The sequence below is a fragment of the Haemaphysalis longicornis genome, unplaced genomic scaffold, assembly GCF_048455015.1.
Source record: "Haemaphysalis longicornis isolate Haplotype H1 unplaced genomic scaffold, Haemaphysalis longicornis Haplotype H1 scaffold_13, whole genome shotgun sequence".
In the NCBI taxonomy this organism is placed as follows: Eukaryota; Metazoa; Arthropoda; class Arachnida; order Ixodida; family Ixodidae; genus Haemaphysalis; species Haemaphysalis longicornis.
Genome location: NW_027526233.1, coordinates 90036137 through 90055089, shown reverse-complemented (window position 1 = coordinate 90055089; position 18953 = coordinate 90036137). Strand labels below are relative to the sequence as shown.

At 46.8% G+C, this 18953-nt stretch overlaps 1 protein-coding gene across 3 annotated transcripts in view; it reads left to right on the top strand.

The window, feature by feature from the left end:
• LOC144164386 (eukaryotic translation initiation factor 2-alpha kinase 1-like) overlaps positions 1-18953 on the top strand; it is a 357352-nt gene that overhangs the window by 3063 nt on the left and 335336 nt on the right. For all 3 annotated transcript variants that reach the window (XM_077694911.1, XM_077694912.1, XM_077694910.1), the window contains exons 2-3: positions 3170-3217; positions 8511-8555. In XM_077694911.1, the coding sequence (XP_077551037.1) occupies positions 3170-3217; positions 8511-8555 (93 nt within the window). The remainder of the gene's footprint in view (positions 1-3169; positions 3218-8510; positions 8556-18953) is intronic.

The window sequence follows — 18953 nt, the reverse complement described above, 5'->3', positions numbered from 1 at the left end:
ATTTCCTAAGTACCTATAATTACTTCGCTGACTCTTCTCCCGCCTTCAAGAGGCCTTATATTTTCCTACTGGAGTACCAGTCAGCGAAGCGTCCCATGTGCGCTTGTGCAGGACTTGTGTGAAGCGACCTTGACTTGAAGCTAGATACAGTGTACAAACTAACCAAGTAAAGAAAGGCCCATTCTTCCATTCACAAACGTGTCCTGGCTTCGTTTCAACTGAGCGAACGAATTGCGACGACCCGTCGGCGGCCGGCGGACGAAACGCTGGGCCGAGTGACTCTGTCTGAAGGCCGGGGAGCCGTGCAGTAGCGCAGCCAATTGCGAGCTCGGCTCCTCTCGACGTCACACGAAAACGCCACAGAAAATGAGCGAGCGTAAAGAGAGGAGGACAGCATTTTCGAATTAATTTTTCTACTAAATAAAATCGCCTACTCGCGCCCTGAGTGGTCGAAACATGGCCTGGGGACTCCGGACTACAATTTGCGCCAGTAATCCCGCAATGTTTACATATCACTTCAGTGTCCCTTTAAGCTACTTGTGGGACCAAGAATGCCAGAACAGAGACCCTCGCTATATATGTAGCGAATCAGAACGTGAAGATATGGGTTCGGTAAATTAAGACATAAAGGAGGCTAGGCAGTCAAGAAAGCCAAGGAAATGAAATGGCAATATATGGTAAGGCATTTATTATCCCTGAAAAAGATGTAGTTAAAAAAAGTAAAGAAATCCAAGCCTACCGCATTGGATCCGAACCCACGATCCCACTTTTCTCCACTTTCCTCCACGTTTATCCTTTTGTTTTTCTCCACCATTTTTATTTTTAAAAAACTGTATCTCTCTCAAGAAAAATAAATGAGTTACAATCATATATTCTTCTTTGCTTTGCTTGGCTTTCTTGACAGACTATTGTTATTTCTGTGTTAATTTACGGAGCCCCTCATTTCCCCTTTTAATTCGCTATACAGTCGAGTCCACTTATAACGATACCGTTTATAAAAATATATCGGATATACGATGCACAGCTATGGCACCGTCAACTTTTGTATTCTTTTTATTGTAAAATAAATCGCTTATTACAATGTTCCAGTGCCGCGATATCGGATATAACGATTGAATCCGGTTATATTGTGCACCATAAGTGCAACAGTGATCCCTCTAACGACGCGGTTGGCCAGCCTACTCAGGTTATTTTTTCTTAGGAAGCCTAATGCGTGACACAGCCCCTCGGGGACTTTGTTTCCGCCAAGGACCTATACCTCAGCTAGGTGAAGCACCCACCTATATATGCGCCTGCAAAAGATTTGCTCTAGTTTCACACGCGGCAAACATAGGTGACCGACTGTGGCTTCTGTTCCGCAAATTAGTAGTAGTACGACCTTGCTGGCATGCGAATGAAATTTTTTGAGCTCTGGTCCGACGTTTTATTTCGCAACCCGCTTATAACAATTCTCGGTTATAACGATGGGATTTCCTTGGCACTTGGATATTGTTATAAGTGGACTAGACTGTATATATAGATGCATGCATACATACATACTTACATACACGTTCACACACCAAAGTAGCAAAGCCAGTAGTGTAGGCTCTTCGTTATCTGGTCATTCAATGGGCCACCCAATTCACAATTGTAGTGATGTATATATCTTTACATGCACATATTCACAGCTGCAGACAAGTATACATATACCCAAAGAAAGTGTGGAAACGGAACTTGAAGCTGTCATCTGTGACAGGGTCGTAAGATGTGCCGTAAACAATCGTTTACATCCAATAATAATTAGGCTGCTGTGGCTTCAACTGACCAGCCCAGTGAAGGTTAAAAAGGGTGGCATAAATGAGTCATTGCATTAACACTCATGTTATCGACCTCCACTTAAGACGCGGCTGTCTACCTTTTTCACAAACAGTTATATTCGCCACAAATGGTCTTAATTTGCCCTGGTCGAGCAAAAAAGCAGCTACCACTACTGTAGAAGTGAGATGTCCCGCATGGCGGTCAATTTAGCTCTGTAAAAAGTGTCCGGCTGCACGAAACCGCTCCCATCGGCGGGACAATCTATTGATTGTCCCGTCTGTCCGTTTTTCACTGGTAAAATTGTTCTAAGTCAACACCAACTAGCCCAACTTTCAGCCTTACCTGTAACAATGTCTACCCAGTTTATAGCAAAATGATCTTTGTATGTATTCGGTCGCTGTGGAACTCCTAAAAAAGGCCCTTCCCAAGTAAGTGACGGTTAGGCTTGAAGCCAACACAAATGAGGCTCATTGAGTGCTCTTACAAGAAGTTTTATGCATATCGACATGCTCCGCAACAAATCTCCGTACTAAGCAAATGACGTTTTCTTCTCCTGTTAAGGCTTTCGGCTATGGTGTTAGGATCCGACGTATAGCTCCCAGGCATGAGCGTAAAGAGGGTTTTGGCTGCAGGGGGGGAGGGGAGCAAACCCGTTCCATCGCGATGGTTGGAGGAAAAGAGAGAAGCGCAATTGCTGGTGCGGCATGGGGGGTGGCAAGGGCCATTTTTGCAACCCCCTGTCCACGGCCATTTTCCAAGCCATCTACCCGGCATACGGTTATAAATGCATGGCACAAAATGTAAATGAAACACAATTAGTTCTCGCACGAATTTATGCAGGAGTGTAAGACCAAATTGTGTCAGATAACGCCTGCTTGAATTCATAGGATCACTGCTGATGGCTTCCTTGTATAGAAGTTTTTAAATATTGTATCGAGAAGTTTTTAAATATTGTAGGAGGAGGCTTCAGCAGCCACATTGACAACGACTGCAACTTGAACGGTGTGAGCATTGTCTGGGTGCAATAGTTGTCATGTTGTGACGTGCACGCATATACCAAATACAATCCCCTGTTGTTGGTATTAAAGGCTCAATAATATGGCTTCCTTAGGTTTAAACAGCAATAACCAGTGATTTGAGATAATAGTTTCAGTAGAAACGACTTTGAACTACTACTGACATGTTAAAATAGGCTTCTTTGTGGTGAGGGAGCATGATAGGAACAAACCACATGCTTCACACGGCATAACTAAACTTCGTGTAAGTATGTTATGTGAAAGTATCAGATCCTATTGGCGATGCATAAAGGAATACGTCGCATTTGCAACACATTACATGTGTTCGTTATCTATATCTTTTTATTTCGTTTCAGGCACTGATTCCGGTATTGAGATTCTAAAAGGTGTATGCTGCAATTTCTGTAAGTCCCCCCGCTTTCCTTACTTTTTTTCTTCTATTGCATAAGATTTGAAGTTGAAGAATGAACTTCTCGGAACTGTGCTGGCACTCATTCTATAAAAGAACTGCAAAATGAACTTTGACTTTGTGTACACTTGAATGCCAACGGTTCTTAAAAGTTACTATGTAGCCTGAAATTATAGTAGCCTGAAAGATGCGCCCACAGCACAATTTTTACAGTTTAGGTATTTAGTTAATAGGCCGAGACACCGAGTGATGTTTTAAAGCAAAGCTTTTTACCTCTACCCCCCAAGGGTTCTTTCGCGACCGTTGGTGTGACCAGAAAACTCCAGCGAACAATAAAAGAATTTACTGGCACCGCCGGGAATCGAACCTGGAACTAATAGACTAACAATACGAGAGCCCGTCGTCTTACCGATTTAGCTACGAGACCACACGAAGACGGGGAAGACAGGTGGTGTACTCACCAAGTGCATCTACGGGTTTACCCCATGCGTTCTCGCTGAATGCCACGTGAAATCGTCACGCGACCACTCATGCCCGTCTAGCGGCCCTGTGCGCACCTTGCTCATGTGCTAAGAGATACAAAACTTAAAGGAAGCTCACACCAATGCATGGCATCTCACTTCTAGTACGCCAATGAGCTAAAGCCTGTGCCCTCCAGTGTTCACGTGAAAAATCACAGCTCCTTGTCGTCCGCCCTCACGCCAAATAAAGGAATACATTCAAATACTCCTTGATGGCCAGGCCATCACTCGAAGCCCCAGCATCAAGATCCTGGGCCAACATCTCAAGGCTAACACCAACAGTGACGTCTCCTTGCAGCATCTCTAAAACAGCATCAATCAAATTATACACATGATCAGGCTAGTTGCCACCAAGACGCGAGGCCTAAAGGAATCCAGTACCTTTCGATTAATTCAAGCTTTTGTCCTCTCGACAGTCACTTACTGTCAATTCCCTGTCTTCTTCTCGACAAGGAAGACTAAATAATGATTAGAAAGGCGGTTGAGCAGACCATTGGTCTTCTCATGAGTGCGTCCACATAGAGGCTGCTTAGCACGGGGATCCAAAACACGGTGGAAGAGCTGATAGAAGGCCATCTTTCTAACCAGAAGATCCCACTCAGAACGGCGGTGGGAAACCGCATGCTTCACCAGATTGGCTGGGCAGCCCAGAATGTCACTCCGCTTGACGTACTACCAGACTCTTGGCCACCAAAACTAGAGATGCTCTTGTTGCTTAGAAATATGAACCCCTCACACGACGAGGGTCACCGAAAAGCACGGGCTCAAGCGCTAAACACCACCCTCGGTGGGGATCATGCAGTTATCTACACAGACGCCTCCAAACATCGAGGGCAGCAATACGCCGTCATCGTGGCTACCTCCAGAACCAACCTCCTTGCGTGTACCTCGCTTAGGACCCAAGAAATGACGGCAGCAGAACAGGCAGCCATCACCTTGGCTCTCACTCAACCGGAGAGTAGTTCGGAGGGTAGTCACCGATTCCAAGCAAGCCTACTGGAATAACCAGTCGAGTTGGGTGTCCTCACATGCACTGCGTGTGCTAAAAAACCACTCCCAAACGGTTACATGCAGATCATCTGGACACCCCCTCACGCTTCAATGGAGGGCAACAAATATGCCACACCCGACAACCCTGCGCTTTTACCTCCCGTGCTATGGAGCTGCACGAGGACAGTCATCCGCTTGTCACGCTCAGGGAGATAACACAGCATTATCGCCTTCTGAGACAGACCGTAGCTTCGCCTTACCCTGATCTTTCCAGGGAACAACAAACTACCCTACGGCTCATACAATCCGGGCTCCTTCCGACAGCCTACGCGTCTTCACTTAATGTATCCGAATCGCTACGACGCTGAATGTAACTTTTGCTCAGAAGTAAGAACACCCGGCCCCGTAATTTAGCCCCGAGCACCCTCTTCTCTTTCCGTCAACTACCCAACAAGAGCAATGGGAGATGCTGCTGTCCAGGCCCTCTCTACCTACCCAGCTCCAGCGGGTGGACAGAACACAGTCCGCGCGGAATGAATATGGGCCGCACACAAGAAGGAATCACTCCCCAGGGCTGTACTCTGGGCCGTTCAGAAATCTCAACAGAAATATTTCTTCCGCCTCTTCCTCCTTCTCTGCCGCCAATCTCGCCGCCTCCGTCCGCGGCGCAGAGACGGAGAAGTCAGATAGTCTAACACCGGGTTGGAACTTTAATTTTATAAAAAAAAGTTTCCACGCTTGTGCTACACCAATACAACTCAACCAAACACCGTTCATGCAACATGCATTGATTTAACCTTACCAAGAATATCTCTTTGAAGTAATAAATGCTGTTGTTAAGTGCAATTCACTTTTCTCTGGTTTTACTATTTGTAGAGCGATGTGAGTGAATTTAAGTGACGTCGCATGGGAAATCGTCATGGGTGCCGTTTACAGCTTTGCTTTCCAACCACATTCACGGGGTGGATTGGCGCGTTTTTTTAACTTGCTTAAGTTTCTTCATAAAATGGCAGGCACAGAAAACCCCAAAATATCATGTTTTGGGCACTACACACTGCAACAAACGTGCAGCATTAGAATAGTGAAACACTGTCACTAATACTCGTGTTACTTTATTGCAGTATCGACTGCAGAGATTTTTTACTTTACTACGGATTTGTATCAGCCAAGCATCGCGAGCTTCGCGAAATAACAGCCAGACCTGTCTGTAGGATAGGCTCTCGCCGCGAGGGCGCCAATCATTCCAATTGGGAGTGGGCAGTCTCATAAGTGGATAACCACAATACAAAAACTTCACGGTACGCACACGTAGGGCCCAGGGGTAATCGAGAGTAAGCGTCTACACAACCTGACATCGGCCTGCAGTTTGCACGCACGCGGAGATAAAAAGGGAGCTCACGGCAAGCGCTACAGGGTAAGCCACTTGGCTTAACTTGGTAGCATTGGTACCGATGTGCTGCAAGTGGTAGGTATTGCAATTGCGTTCACGAAAACGGGCTGCAATTTTCTGCCTTTCCGCAGATATAATTCTTGATGCTCACTTTTGCCATGAGGGTATTTTGGGCAGCCCAGCATTGCAGAGTAGTGGCAAATTGAAAGAGGCCTTGTTTTGCACTTTCTCGATGAAAAAACAAACACACAAGAAAACAAGAAAAATTTTAGCACTGTATTTCGACGAAAGCGTTTCTCTGGGAATATTTTTTGTCTTCGATAACACTTGCGGCCGTGCAGAGAGAGGTACTCGCCGCAGGGAAACTCGGCGCAGCTCGGGATTCTAGTTTTGTTGAAGTGAAGGTAAACAGTGAAAGAGGGAGTTATTTAGGATGGGATTTCATTACACATAATAGCCTTCAAATCACGCAGGCGAGGAACGGTAGGTTAGGATAAAGTTTTTCTTCGGATCCAATATTTCAAATGCCTAACCTCAACTATAAATGTAGCCTCGACCAGTAATCTGACTGCGTCTGTACCGCTTAAAATGCTGCACTTTCGTAACGTCAGCAAACGTTGACGTCCAAAGGGTATCACATCACGTAAAAGTCGGCTCGTAATCAAGGAAATTTTGTGCGATGAAGGGTCGAAACAGTGATTTATTCGTTTGAATTAAAACATCTTACCCACTATGCTATCAATTCGTTCTGATGAGCGGTAACAATGATGTTCATCGGTACAACATTGGCCGGAAATGGGGTCACGATGTTCGAAGTGGCGAGTCTTGCGGAATCTACTTTAGTCTATGCGCGAGTGCTGACCCGTGCCAAACGAGCCGCGGCCAAATGAGCCGTGGCCTGACCGTATTACGGCGGTGCATAACGAGGTCCAATCGCCCGCGCTAATCTAAAACGTTCTCTCCTTGGCCACTATAGCGCTCTTCAGTGTAACTGTCTTGTTGGCGGTGTTGTAGAGGACCTATACGTCCAGTTATTCATCGCCCTTACAACTGACTAATAAAAAACAGGTGCTGAGTGAGACCTTGCATTTCACCGACGAAAAAAAAATCAAAAAAGAAGATACAAACTCTCGGGGCTGCAAGCAATAGTGACGGCGCGAAAGGCAAGAAAAGGCGGCGTCCTAATGTCGCAAACCCTGTGAGCTACAGGGAAAGGCGCTTTCGAAAAAAAAAGGCCCATAATTACCGGCGCGTGATACCGAGAAGAACAGCCCAGTTAGGCAATCACCACTCACAATATACACAAGCACGTAATAGCTATCGTCACGACAACAAAGAGCTTCTGTCGTTCATGGAACCAAAAATCTTTCCATCCGGTCTAAATTACCTTTCATAAGTGCCTCCTAATAAAAAACAATTCTATTTATGTTCACTGTCTTCTGTTGATTGGCCGATCTCCTGATTAGGCAGGTGCCATACCTAAAGCCCAACAACAACAACAGCAACAACGCGACACAGCAGGAGAATGGCACCGTCAGCAGAGCGCCGACGGCCACCATAAAAACAAACGGCTAGAGCACCGTCGCATTATCTACTCGAGGGGAAAAAATCGGAATATGAATTCAGAACTAGGTCTAACGTCTGCGAAAGTAGGCGCCATTGTCCTGACGTAGCAAAATCGCAATAAAAACAACACACGGCGTCATGCACATTTGAAACGTCTTGCTGTGCTTCACGTCCTCATGGTTGCGGCGTGGTGGGAAAATTTTTAGCTCTCTAGATATCGGTTTCCGCTACGTGCCGCGGCCCGCGAATCTTTCTCCTTTGACCGAAGCCCTCGAGAGCCTTATCTTTCCTAGAATACCCTTCACGTCCGTAAAGCGACTAATGGGTGGCAGACAGTTTACACCAAATAGTGGGCGCTGCAGTTGACGGAAATCAGATGGTTACTTTATTTCTTTGATGTGTCACACAGCCCGAGAAAATGCAACCGCATTATCAAAATAAGTACCATAAGAGTGTATTAGGAATTTTTTGCAACGTAGCTGAATCCAATTAGGTGTATTGCCTACATGGTGGCCGCTGGGTGTGTGCATGTAATAGTAAATACTGAGTAATATAGTTTGCATTGCCATGTTCACCGAAGCGTGGAGCCCATAAACGGCGAGAACAAGGCGATTTCTGACGCCATATGCAGTCGGAACGTCAATAAGAGGACGCCTTATACGAAAACTGACAGTTTTATATGTTGAGAAAGTATAGGAAGGGAGGATCGACAAGGGGCTGCGCCTGCCAGAAACACAAATTGTGCATGCAGCGTATTACCTGTCGTTTACAAATGAAGTTAGAACTGTTCTACATAAAAATCGTTTTTTTATGTTTCGCAGTGTTACAAGCATATGAGAAATCCCCTCGGGGCATCAAAGGTGTGGGTGAGTATAGTTCCCATCTTTCTTTCTTGCGAACAATGTAGGAGATTTTAAGAGCGGCCTCATTACAATAAATTCGGAGCTTCTAATAACTCCATTAAAGGGGCACTGACACAAAAACTTTTCATGTTGGTTTTCTGCTGCGATAAGGAGCTAATGACCTACTCATCACGTGTGGGTACCTCAATTGCTTCAGTGGGCAGCGGTTGTTTAGAGACGTTTCTAATACGGCCAGTCACAGTTTCGCTTTTAACGGGTGTCGCCAAACGCGAGATTTTGTGTAAGAAAAGCTCACCACGTGACCGTCGGACGGGTATCACAGAGCAGAGCTTCCCTACCGTTGTCGTATCCCCGTCGCCAGCAGTTTCTGCGAATGCCCCTACGTACTGATCTTGTCAGCCGCTTAATTAAAAAAGTGGCTGACAAGCGGCCTGCGGACCCGTGGACGTGACGCAGGCGCTGCGAGTGCAAAACGACGCGTGGCGCTCGAGACAGTGGGTGGGGAGACGCGCGCTGGGAGCAGCCGGCCGTTCTGCGAACAGGTCCGCCTACAGACGTTTTAGGCTTCACACTGCAGCGTATATTCGATTGCCACTCTCGTGGCGGTGCACATGACGATTTTTAATGCAACCCTCCATCGCATAATTAACCCCTTTCTCATATGTGCTGCCATATTTGGGACTTGGGTCCCATACAGTGCAAGCGGTATAGCTACCTGCGCCGGCCTGCGCACCGACCGTGAGGCTCGCTCAGTGCGCTTTTTGGGTCCCCGGCGCGTTTTCACGTCCGGTGTAATCAAAATCAATAAAAATAAAGTGGCTGGAATCGCTGTAAAAATTATGTCGCGGCCAGCTGCCCGATGAGCCAACGAAATCCCGGCGCCTGCGCCGCCAATGATCGGATCGTTCGTTGATCGCGAGCAAAAGCTCCGACGTCCGATTGGAGCGGCGAGCCAACAAAAAACGCCGGCAGTGCAGAAGCGGCCAGCACAAACTCGTGACGTGTTTGGATGTTGTTTATTTATTCAATATCCAGGAAATGTCGATTGCGCGAGGCCTTCCGCTGGCTGCTCGGTTATGTTTAAAATTAATTTCATGTAGGTTCTAGGCTGTATTGGCAGTGATATTTTGCAGATTATGTATCTGTGTTTATACCAATCTATCTCCTAAGTTATCTCACCTTCGAAATTTTGTATCAGTATCCTTTTAAATGGCTGCAAAATTAAGAGCTTTTTCAGCAACCATAATTCCTAAACCCTTTTTTAAGTTAGCATGTACAGTAAAAAATTGTGCCCATCTCTCCGCGAGGGAGACTCGAGTAAATGCGTCGCATAGGGGGTGGTGTATTGCATTAAAGGGACAGACAACCGATTTCTGTCGAGTATACATTCTCTATCCCAAATGAAAGGGCATCACTTAAAGCACCTTGACGAGAAACGGTTTTGCTGATAACGCTCTAGAACATTTTAAATCGAATTTTTTTAACTACGAGCCGTATGTGTCCCTCCCAAAAATGATGCTGGCAACCATGACATAAAGTAGCTCGGCAACATACTTTTGTCTGTATGCGAAATGAAAAACGACATTTAAAAACTTGTTCCCAGCTAAAAAAGTTTGAATCGCAGGCTTTCCTGTTCCTCTTTGTTTTTTTTTTAATGCAAGGGTCTATTTTGCACGAATGTGCCATCTGTTGGGATAAACGATAGGTAGAATCTGTCTTCACGTTGTGGAGGCGGGAAGTTCGATTCTTTCCGGGCGCGACTGTTTTTTTTTTTTAAGCTGCCGTTGGCGTATTTGGAGACAGAAATCAAATATTTTGGCAGAACAAACGCCCTTGACCCAGACAGAATCATCACAGCTCCTTCGCTGGGTCTGTTTGCTGAACGCTGCCGTTGATTCTGGGCATGGTGGCTCAGTTACCCACAGTGAGAGCAACATAGCGGCGACGGGCGGCGTGTTTTTAGAATTTTCAAAGTAATTTTTAGAAATACAAATACTATTTAAGCTTGTACAAATACTTGTGTTAAAAGGTTTTCTGTACGTAAATGAACGTTTCAGCAGTTACAGTAGCTGCTAGGTTTGCAGGTCACGTGACAGGGACACATATTGTAGTGTCAAGTTTCGACACTACGAACAGCCACCCTTCCGATTTCAGGAAGTTTGCTGCCAAATTAAAATTATTTCCGCCAGTTTGTTGAAAAATTGCTTGTGGTTACCGGGCTATGTAAAACGCTGGCTTTCATATGAGCTAGAGAACATATACGCGACAAAAATCGGTTGTCTGTCCCTTTAACGTTTAGTGTTTGGGGAGTTGGTGGTAGTGAATGCGTTGTATCAGCAGCTTCTTGACGAAGTTTGAATGAGTCAAGGATATAAGGCGCGTTCGTAGCCTCCCATTCTGTGTCGGCTTTGTGGCGCAGTGGGTAGAGCACCATGTACATTGCGTTCCGCCCGCAGGGTCGAGGAATCGAAACCAGGCGCCGGATAGTATTTTTTTTATATAGTGTAGGGGGAGGGGTGCGGACTACGACTACGGACGTCAACGCGGGTGACATCGTGAGTTACTGAAATGCTCTGCGTTGAAAATTATACTTGCTGTTTAGGTAAGTTGCGCTCTGAGTATGTTGTGTTGTGTGTCGAGCGAAATACAGATCGAGATAACCTGACAAAACCGAAACGGGTACTGTCGATGGTTGCTAAGGGCAGACAAAGCATACGATTTTGCTATCGCATAAGCACGCCTTTCTTGGGGATCGTTGTCGTTGTTTTTCGACCACCTGTGTAATATCCAATTTCACGAGGTTCACGTTTCAATTGTACATCCTTAGTCCTAGGTAACATAACGGGGTGGTGATCGGGAAAGCATCAAGTAGAAAAATTGGCCTTGTATCTGCTCGGTTGGCTGCAAATGACCCGACAGCCTTCAGCCGCGCCTACCTCGTAAGTGTCTCTTTAATATCCCACGCGCACACATCACGTGATTCCCCTTCTCTCTCGGTCCTCCCATGATAAACGCTGTGGGCGTTTGCGGGATTCACTCCAGTTTTTCCGCTTTTGCTGGCGCGTCTCTGCTGGGACCTGGGGTGCTATTCCAGAATGCCCGAGTTTGAGCGAAACTCGGGCAAGGTGGAGGTGTGGTGATAATAACAAGCTCATGATAATATTTCGGGGGCAGGGTTACAACGCATTAAAAATGCGATTCATTCCAGTTGCTGATTATTGAGGTGATGTAATTGGCCCACGGCACCGTGCACCAAGGGTGCGCGACTAGGGCGTGGTGCATCTTTCAGTGATTTCTGTCGCTCCCCTGCTACACTGGTGGTTACTGGGGGCACGCAAATCAAATTAGTTCAATTTATTGTACTTTTACTTTATTAATCTGCATTTCACTCCAAAGTCCACTTTATTTTTTATTTCATGCGTTCATATGAGCCTTTTGTATGGAATTTTTCGTCCTAGAAGTAGTTTCTGCCGTCGGTGGCACACAGTGCAATCACGTGATTATGGCCAACTGGCAAAAAAAGAAAGCGGGTGATGAAAGCGCGCCGCATTCAAAACAGTTGCTGCTCGTATTACGTCATCGAAACCCTCCTATTTTCGCCACAAAATTTTCTAGGCGCGGTCCAGTCTGCTTACGTGCTTTTAAGGCGAAACCCTGGTGAGATGTGTTAGCAACTTCTTTTTTAATTTATTGTACTTGCGCCTTTTTCCTCGCTTTCGTTTCTTTTTATTTCGGCACGAAATTCATTAAACCGCTTTTTTCCCTTGTTGCGTGTTTGCGTCAGTTTCTTCTCTTTCATTTGTTCGTCTTAGTGTACAAGTAGACAGGAACACGCCACAGCCTCCCTAAAATCGGGGTTCTGCGAGGGTGGTGTGCACCTGTCCTACTCCCGTGACATCACCTTCAGGCTTCACGCTGCACGCACTATCCCACAAGTGATACTGGTCGAATCCACAGTGTTACAAATTTTGCGAACCGGGTACGTTAGTTCCTGAAAGGTCCAAATTCCGGGCCCGTTCCCCAAGTGCCCGTGTGTTGCGAAGGAAGGAATAGCAACAAGGAAAATGACTTTTTAGGTTTGTTTGCTTTATTTCATTTTGCTCTTCACCTCTCTTGTTCGAATAAGCTCTCCACAGTCATTTTTTTCTCGTAGAGTTCAATCCCCCCAAAACCCTCCCTTCCTTCGCGCCCTTTCCACTCCCGCTTACCCTTCCTCTGCCGCCACGCTTTTTTTTAAGTACAATGCACTTCTTAAGCGACCCTGAACCTGCGTCCACCGGCGATGTCCGCATCACATACCCACGTGGGGGATTGGCCAGGAATCTCCTCGTCTTCCTTGGCAACGGGGGGAGATGGGCGCGCGCTGCCTGGCCGCTGACATGGCACATACCCACATGGGGGATTGGCCAGGAATCGGGCGTGAGAAGGGCCAATGCACCCGCTTAAAGGAGTACTGACACGAAATTTCAAAGCTGAGATCCGCTCTAGCAATCAAGTACAACGACAACACAAATAGGTGTCTGTGAATAAATGCATCTTTCTTTCTTTGTAGTTGTGTGTGTGTGTGATCTCTCTTTCGCGAACATTACCGAACCGCGCAAATTCAACTCGTGCATTCGCACTTTCACATTCTTCCCCTCGGGGAAATGCGGGGAATTTTTCTTTGCTCTCTTAGCTCTTAGCTCTCCCTTTTACTCGCTTTCCATGCTCTGCTTCCTACCACACGACGGTGAAGCTGAACAAAACCCGTTGAAAGGTGTTAAGATCGCCTCTCACAATAGGCACGCGCCGTTCATTGTATTGTACAGAGGATAATGAGAAGAAGCAACAGGCCATCAAGCTATTCGGGTATTCCCCGTTACAGCCTCGAGCATGTGGAACAGGAAGGCAGGATTATGTCCAATCGAGACACGGGGATATGCGCCAAAGACGTGCCATAGAGTTTCTTACAGTATACACTAGAGAGGAATCTGGCGCTAGCGTCTATGCGGCTCATATCAAGGTCGTCTGTGTCGTCATGGACCGCCATTACATCGCGCTCGCCTTAGTTTCATCATTGGCTTGGATTGAAACGTTTTAGTTACCGCACATTTAAACAAAGTGCCACAAAAACGCGAATAATATTCTGCAATTAAGTAAAGGGAAAACAAAAACAGGCTGTTTTAAAACTAAGAAAAAAAGAAGCAAAGTGTATTTTTGCCGGAACGGTTGTGCCTGCTATTCCGCAGGCCAAGGTTGTAGTTACGAACAATGTTAATATTTGGGGGTAACTCATTAGGAACTGATTTTATTAATTTTACAATTATTTCAAATAAGAAGTTGTTTGAAGAGCTTCGAAAGTTTTTTGAGCGTGCCTCTGAAAACGTTGTCTTCGTGGTGAACGGTGGTGAACCAGTGCACCGCGACCGCCAGCTAGTTTAACAACAACAACAACAACAACAAAATAAAGTTTATCCTCCTGCTCCTCCCCGATCAAGAAAATTTCTTTCCTGTGTACATATTGTTCCAACTTTTCTTGCGGCACGTCTTAGCTCTATTTTTCTTTGCTTTTCAGTGGCTTAGACAACTGTTTCATTGTTTCTTTTGAAGAAGAGGCGGTGATTTTATGCTATCCAAATGCTCGCGAAACATTTCCTAACGTTAACGCCTATAAGTGTCCGCGCTCCGTATGTGGTTATATGTATTTAATACGTCGGTATAAGCACGTGGAATATTAGATGGACCAGAGTAGAACCGCTGGGTGATAAAACTACAATGCTATAACTGTGCTTTGGGGCCCTCTTTGTTACCAAATTTAAAGCGCACTTACTGACTGCCTGCTAACCAGCCTACTAACAAGCTGATCGTACACCACGGTAGCATGTCATCCGCTCGCTTAATGTGGAAGATTCGGCAACCATGCTTGGTATCTGCGAGAAAAAAAACAGAGAAGAATCCGCTGGAGAATGCAAAGCCTTGAACACATGCTTCCAAGTTTTAGCCTACGGCTCGTCAGCGAGGCGACAGAATTTTATCGGCGCCCCGTTTTCTTTGGAGGCTTCCCGCGACAATATAACATTTTGCATGACTTTGTTCCACTGTGTAGTACATATACGCGCAAATAACGTTATAACAGACGTGTGTTTTGCAAAGTTGCGTTCACTGGTGCTGAAGGCGGTCGGCGCGGCGGGACTGACCCAGAGTTGCGCGTGTCTGTCGCGGCTGGCGCTGCGCTCGCGCGGCAAAAAAAAATCATGAATGGATGACTTCTTCGTATTTTTCGGCGGCGTTGCCGTTGATGAGGTTGATATGATAACATACGTTGACGTGCGGCAGCGGCGGAGAAGGTCCAAAACAACACAAAGCACAAACTAGAAAGACGAGTCACATGCTTCCGCGCGTGCGCAGTTAGCCGAGGCTCACGCGGGTCACTTTCGTACAAGCCGCGCATGGCCCGTCTACCAGGACGGGCAAAATGCAGCGAACAGCAGTTCGCTGTTGTTAATCGCTTGGGCTGTTGGCGTCACCTACCGTCGTCGTCGTCGTAATCGTCGTCTCATGTAGTCACGGTACTAAAACACCTAGAAGCTCGTTATCGCCTCGCGCTAAAACGTAACGCGTGCTAAAAAATTATTTTGAAGCTGTTATTTTAGGGCGCAGCCCTTTGGCGGCCGTTTGTGGGCTCAGCAGCGTCACCGTCCTCACTGAGTGAATGTTGACAAGACGACGGGTGAAAAAAAATGCTGTGCCCGAGGACGCGGGTTCGATTCCCGCCAGCGGTAGCCGTTTTGCTCATGGAAGAAACATCCCCCTCGCGAGGGGCACGATCAAATGCAGAGCATTTCAGGGGGCTCACGACGTTAAGTAGTTTGCGTTACGTTAATGTTGTTGCAGTTGTGGCAACTGCCGACGAGAGAGCGCGGCAATGAGTGCGTTCCAGCCTCGCCGACACCCGCATTTATCACGCCACGATCGCGCCACGCGCGCGCGATGCTGACGTCACGATCAAGCCACAGATGTTTATCCCGCGACGCGCGCGGCCCCACCTGTTGGGCGCGAACCCACCGCGCAGAGAGCGCGCGATGCGAGCGGAGAGTAGGCGAGGAGGAGCGGGGCTGACGTGAGAGCGCGGCGATGAGTGCGTTCCAGCCTCGCCGACACCCGCCTTTATCACGCCACGATCAAGCCGAGAAGGCGCACCTGCGAGCGATGCGGACTACTACGGACGCCTAGAACGGGTGACATCGTGAGTTAAAGAAATGCCCTGCATTTAAAAGAAAACGTGGCGTTAAACAGTCGTGCACGATGACAACATAGGATGCATACAAGCGCCCGTATCTGCTGTATCTTGTCTTCGTCGAAGTACGTTTTGTTTCTTCTTGTCGTCGGCTACCAATTTCGCGGCGGCATATTACCCGCTTAGTCATACGTCCTTCGACTGCGGCATGAGCAACGTCAGGTGCACGGAGCAAGATAAACAAGAGAGCCGAATTCGCTATCTCCGGCGAGTCCTTACGAGGGTTCAGCAGTTCGGCGCCAACTCAGATTCGCACTTTTTCGCTTCATAGATGGCATCACGTACCGCCCCCAAAAAGCTGCGCCAGGTAGTTGCAATCTAGCAGTGTAAAAACGACCAGGACACCGAAGCACGCTTTATTCCGCCGCACGAAAGGAAATATAGCTCCGATGACGGCATGCATCGGTCGTGCGATGACACGAGCGTTCCCTGATACGACCGAAGATCGTGGCCAAGGAGGTCATATCAGTACGGTATGAATACTGGCATGACTTGACCCAGATTGTTCTTTTTGCGTTTTTGCATGCTGTTGTTTTTTCTGGAGAACACGAAGTCGGCGACTTGCAAAGAGGGCGAGGAGGGTGCTTCTCGTGGTGCGAATGAAAAGATACATTCATTTCCTGCGACCCCCAGATAAGGCCACTGCGTCTAAGAAGGCGACAGAAAATGTATTTACAGGTTTTCTAAACCTTCGGTATCAATCTACGCGCACAGGTAAACACACAGAAACACGACAGCGCGTATACACAATTCACTTTCGCGCCAGCATAAACGGCGGCGGTTACATGGCTCCGACCAACGCCGCCTGTATTAACATTGCCTGACGCGTCGCGCGCTTTTCAATGGGAAGGGTAGGGACGCTTAGTTCAGGCACTGATCCGCTATGTGGCGCGTGCCGGCGGACATCTCGCCTTACGTCACTGCTCGCGAGTCGCGAACGCTGCACCCACTTCTACGACGTGTGTCTGTCAGCTTGCCTGTTGGGCTTCAAGGGCCGTTTCGCTTACATCTTAGCCGTGACGGGGCGCTAGTTCTGTGGCGCACTGGGGATCTCGTTCAACGTGTCGCTCGCTTCCTACTTCCTGCATTTTTCCAAAGATAAAGATGGAGGCGGACTGAAATAGTCTAAGAACATACTGATTGTCGGGTAGACATATAGCTAACAGAAAAACGATATTTTCGGATGGGGCAGCCATTATATTACTGATATTTTTCTTTCTGGAGTATTTAGAGAAGAAAAAATTACGTCCACGTTTTTTGTTCAGGCGCTCACTTCTACGATTACTTTCCAATAATATCACGTGCTTGTAAACTTCAGAAAATTATAGGAAACAAAAGGATAAGCAGCTGCGATCCCGTCACGCTGTCCGGGCGCTTCTACAGTACAGTCCTCAATTTTAGAAGTGCGTACCGATGCGGAGTGCGAACAGGGGGGTCAAAACAATACCTAGATGGGGAGGGGATAGAGGGGGGATGCCCCACTCAGAAAATTTCAGGGCCTGTGATCCGAGTAGATAAGCGCGCAAAGCCGGCATCGGCCTGCGGCAGCGCAAGGGATTTTGCTTCGTGACAAAGGAAGTTTTATCAGTGACAGACCAAGCCAGACAGGCATGGTGAAAAACAAGAAGGCGTAGAAGCGCCGCCTCGGGAACGCTAAACAAACTTTCCACTATTTTGCATAGTTTCCGAGTAGCGGCGCTGGCTGGCGGACACGAAAGCACGCTGGAAGGCTACGGAGCGGGGAAGGGTAGGAGAGAGCAACAGGAGAGTGGCTGTTTGGCCATTTTTCGCTCACGCGTTAGGCACTGTTTATACAGGCGGCGTTGCTCCGACCGACACAAGAGCATTGCCGCTAGCTAAAGAATTGGCAAGGGGTGCGTGTGGACCTACTGTGCTGCAGGCTTCCCTCAGCATTCGTTGTCAATCCGGCCGTTTGCGGGATAGAAGGTTCGTTCGCTGCGCTTCTGTGAAAGCCACAAAACGTGACGTCTTCAAGGAAATTCTATCCCACTTGTGCGTGTTAAATGACTGCCGCGACGGTTGTGAGTGTTACGCATGAAGAAAATCGCACCAATGTCAGAGCAGAAACTGAAAACACATCTCTTGCGGCCGAGCAAATCACGCTGTGCGGCGTTTTGCCGGCAATAACTACAGCTTTATCAGCCCTTCTAGGTGAAGAAGGGTGCCTAAAGTTGTCACCCGCTTCGCTTTTAACATGCAAACATATTTGTACTCTGAGCAAATTACTTCCTTAATATTTTCCGCAGTCGAGATAACATCATTTATAACATTTTTCGAATATTGAAACAGCTTAGTTGGAATTTATTACCGCTGTATTGCTTTTGAAAAGTTTCATACAATGCGACTTGAGATTTGAAGTAAAAGTACACGATTTTACGTAGTATCGACGAGATAACATTTCGTCATAAAAAATCACCAAACAATAACTATCACTTTCCCGATCACACTATTATGCAAGTGGTTAAGCCCAATCTAAGATACGCACATAGTGTTTCGAACGGAAGTAATTGTGGTCATTGCTGCAAAGACTTGTGAGTTCTTGGACAATTCAATTTGGTTAGCTTCCCGGTGTTTTTAGCATGAGAAGCGAAACGGGAAATGGGGTGTTGCTGATGGGATCCCGCCATGGCTCTGCTTAGAACGCTCTTTTATGACCTGTTCTTGCTCTACTTAACAATGGTGATTTCTCTCTTAGCTCGTTCTTTTTGTTCTTTTCCGCGCAATGTGTTTGGTGTACAAAGATGTTCTATTTAGACGGCTTTAAATACTACGCAGCGCACTTATTTGAGGCGTTTTGTTGTATCGTTATTTCTGTAAAGAAATATAACAAATTACTGTGACCATAAATATTACGTAATGACGAAAGCGCATGTAACAAGTGCAATGCGTAGGTCACAGCTTAGGTAAACGTTACCGTAACGCTAAAGTCATATGTTATACATTGAGCTAAATGTGACTAACGAAATGCGATGCCGGTTTACTTAAATTATCGCACGTTTTTTCTCAATTTTTCGTAATACGTCCACACTGCGTAAATTGAATAGTGTACGTACGTACGTATGTGCATACGCAGGTATGTATGTATGATGTATGTATGTATGTAT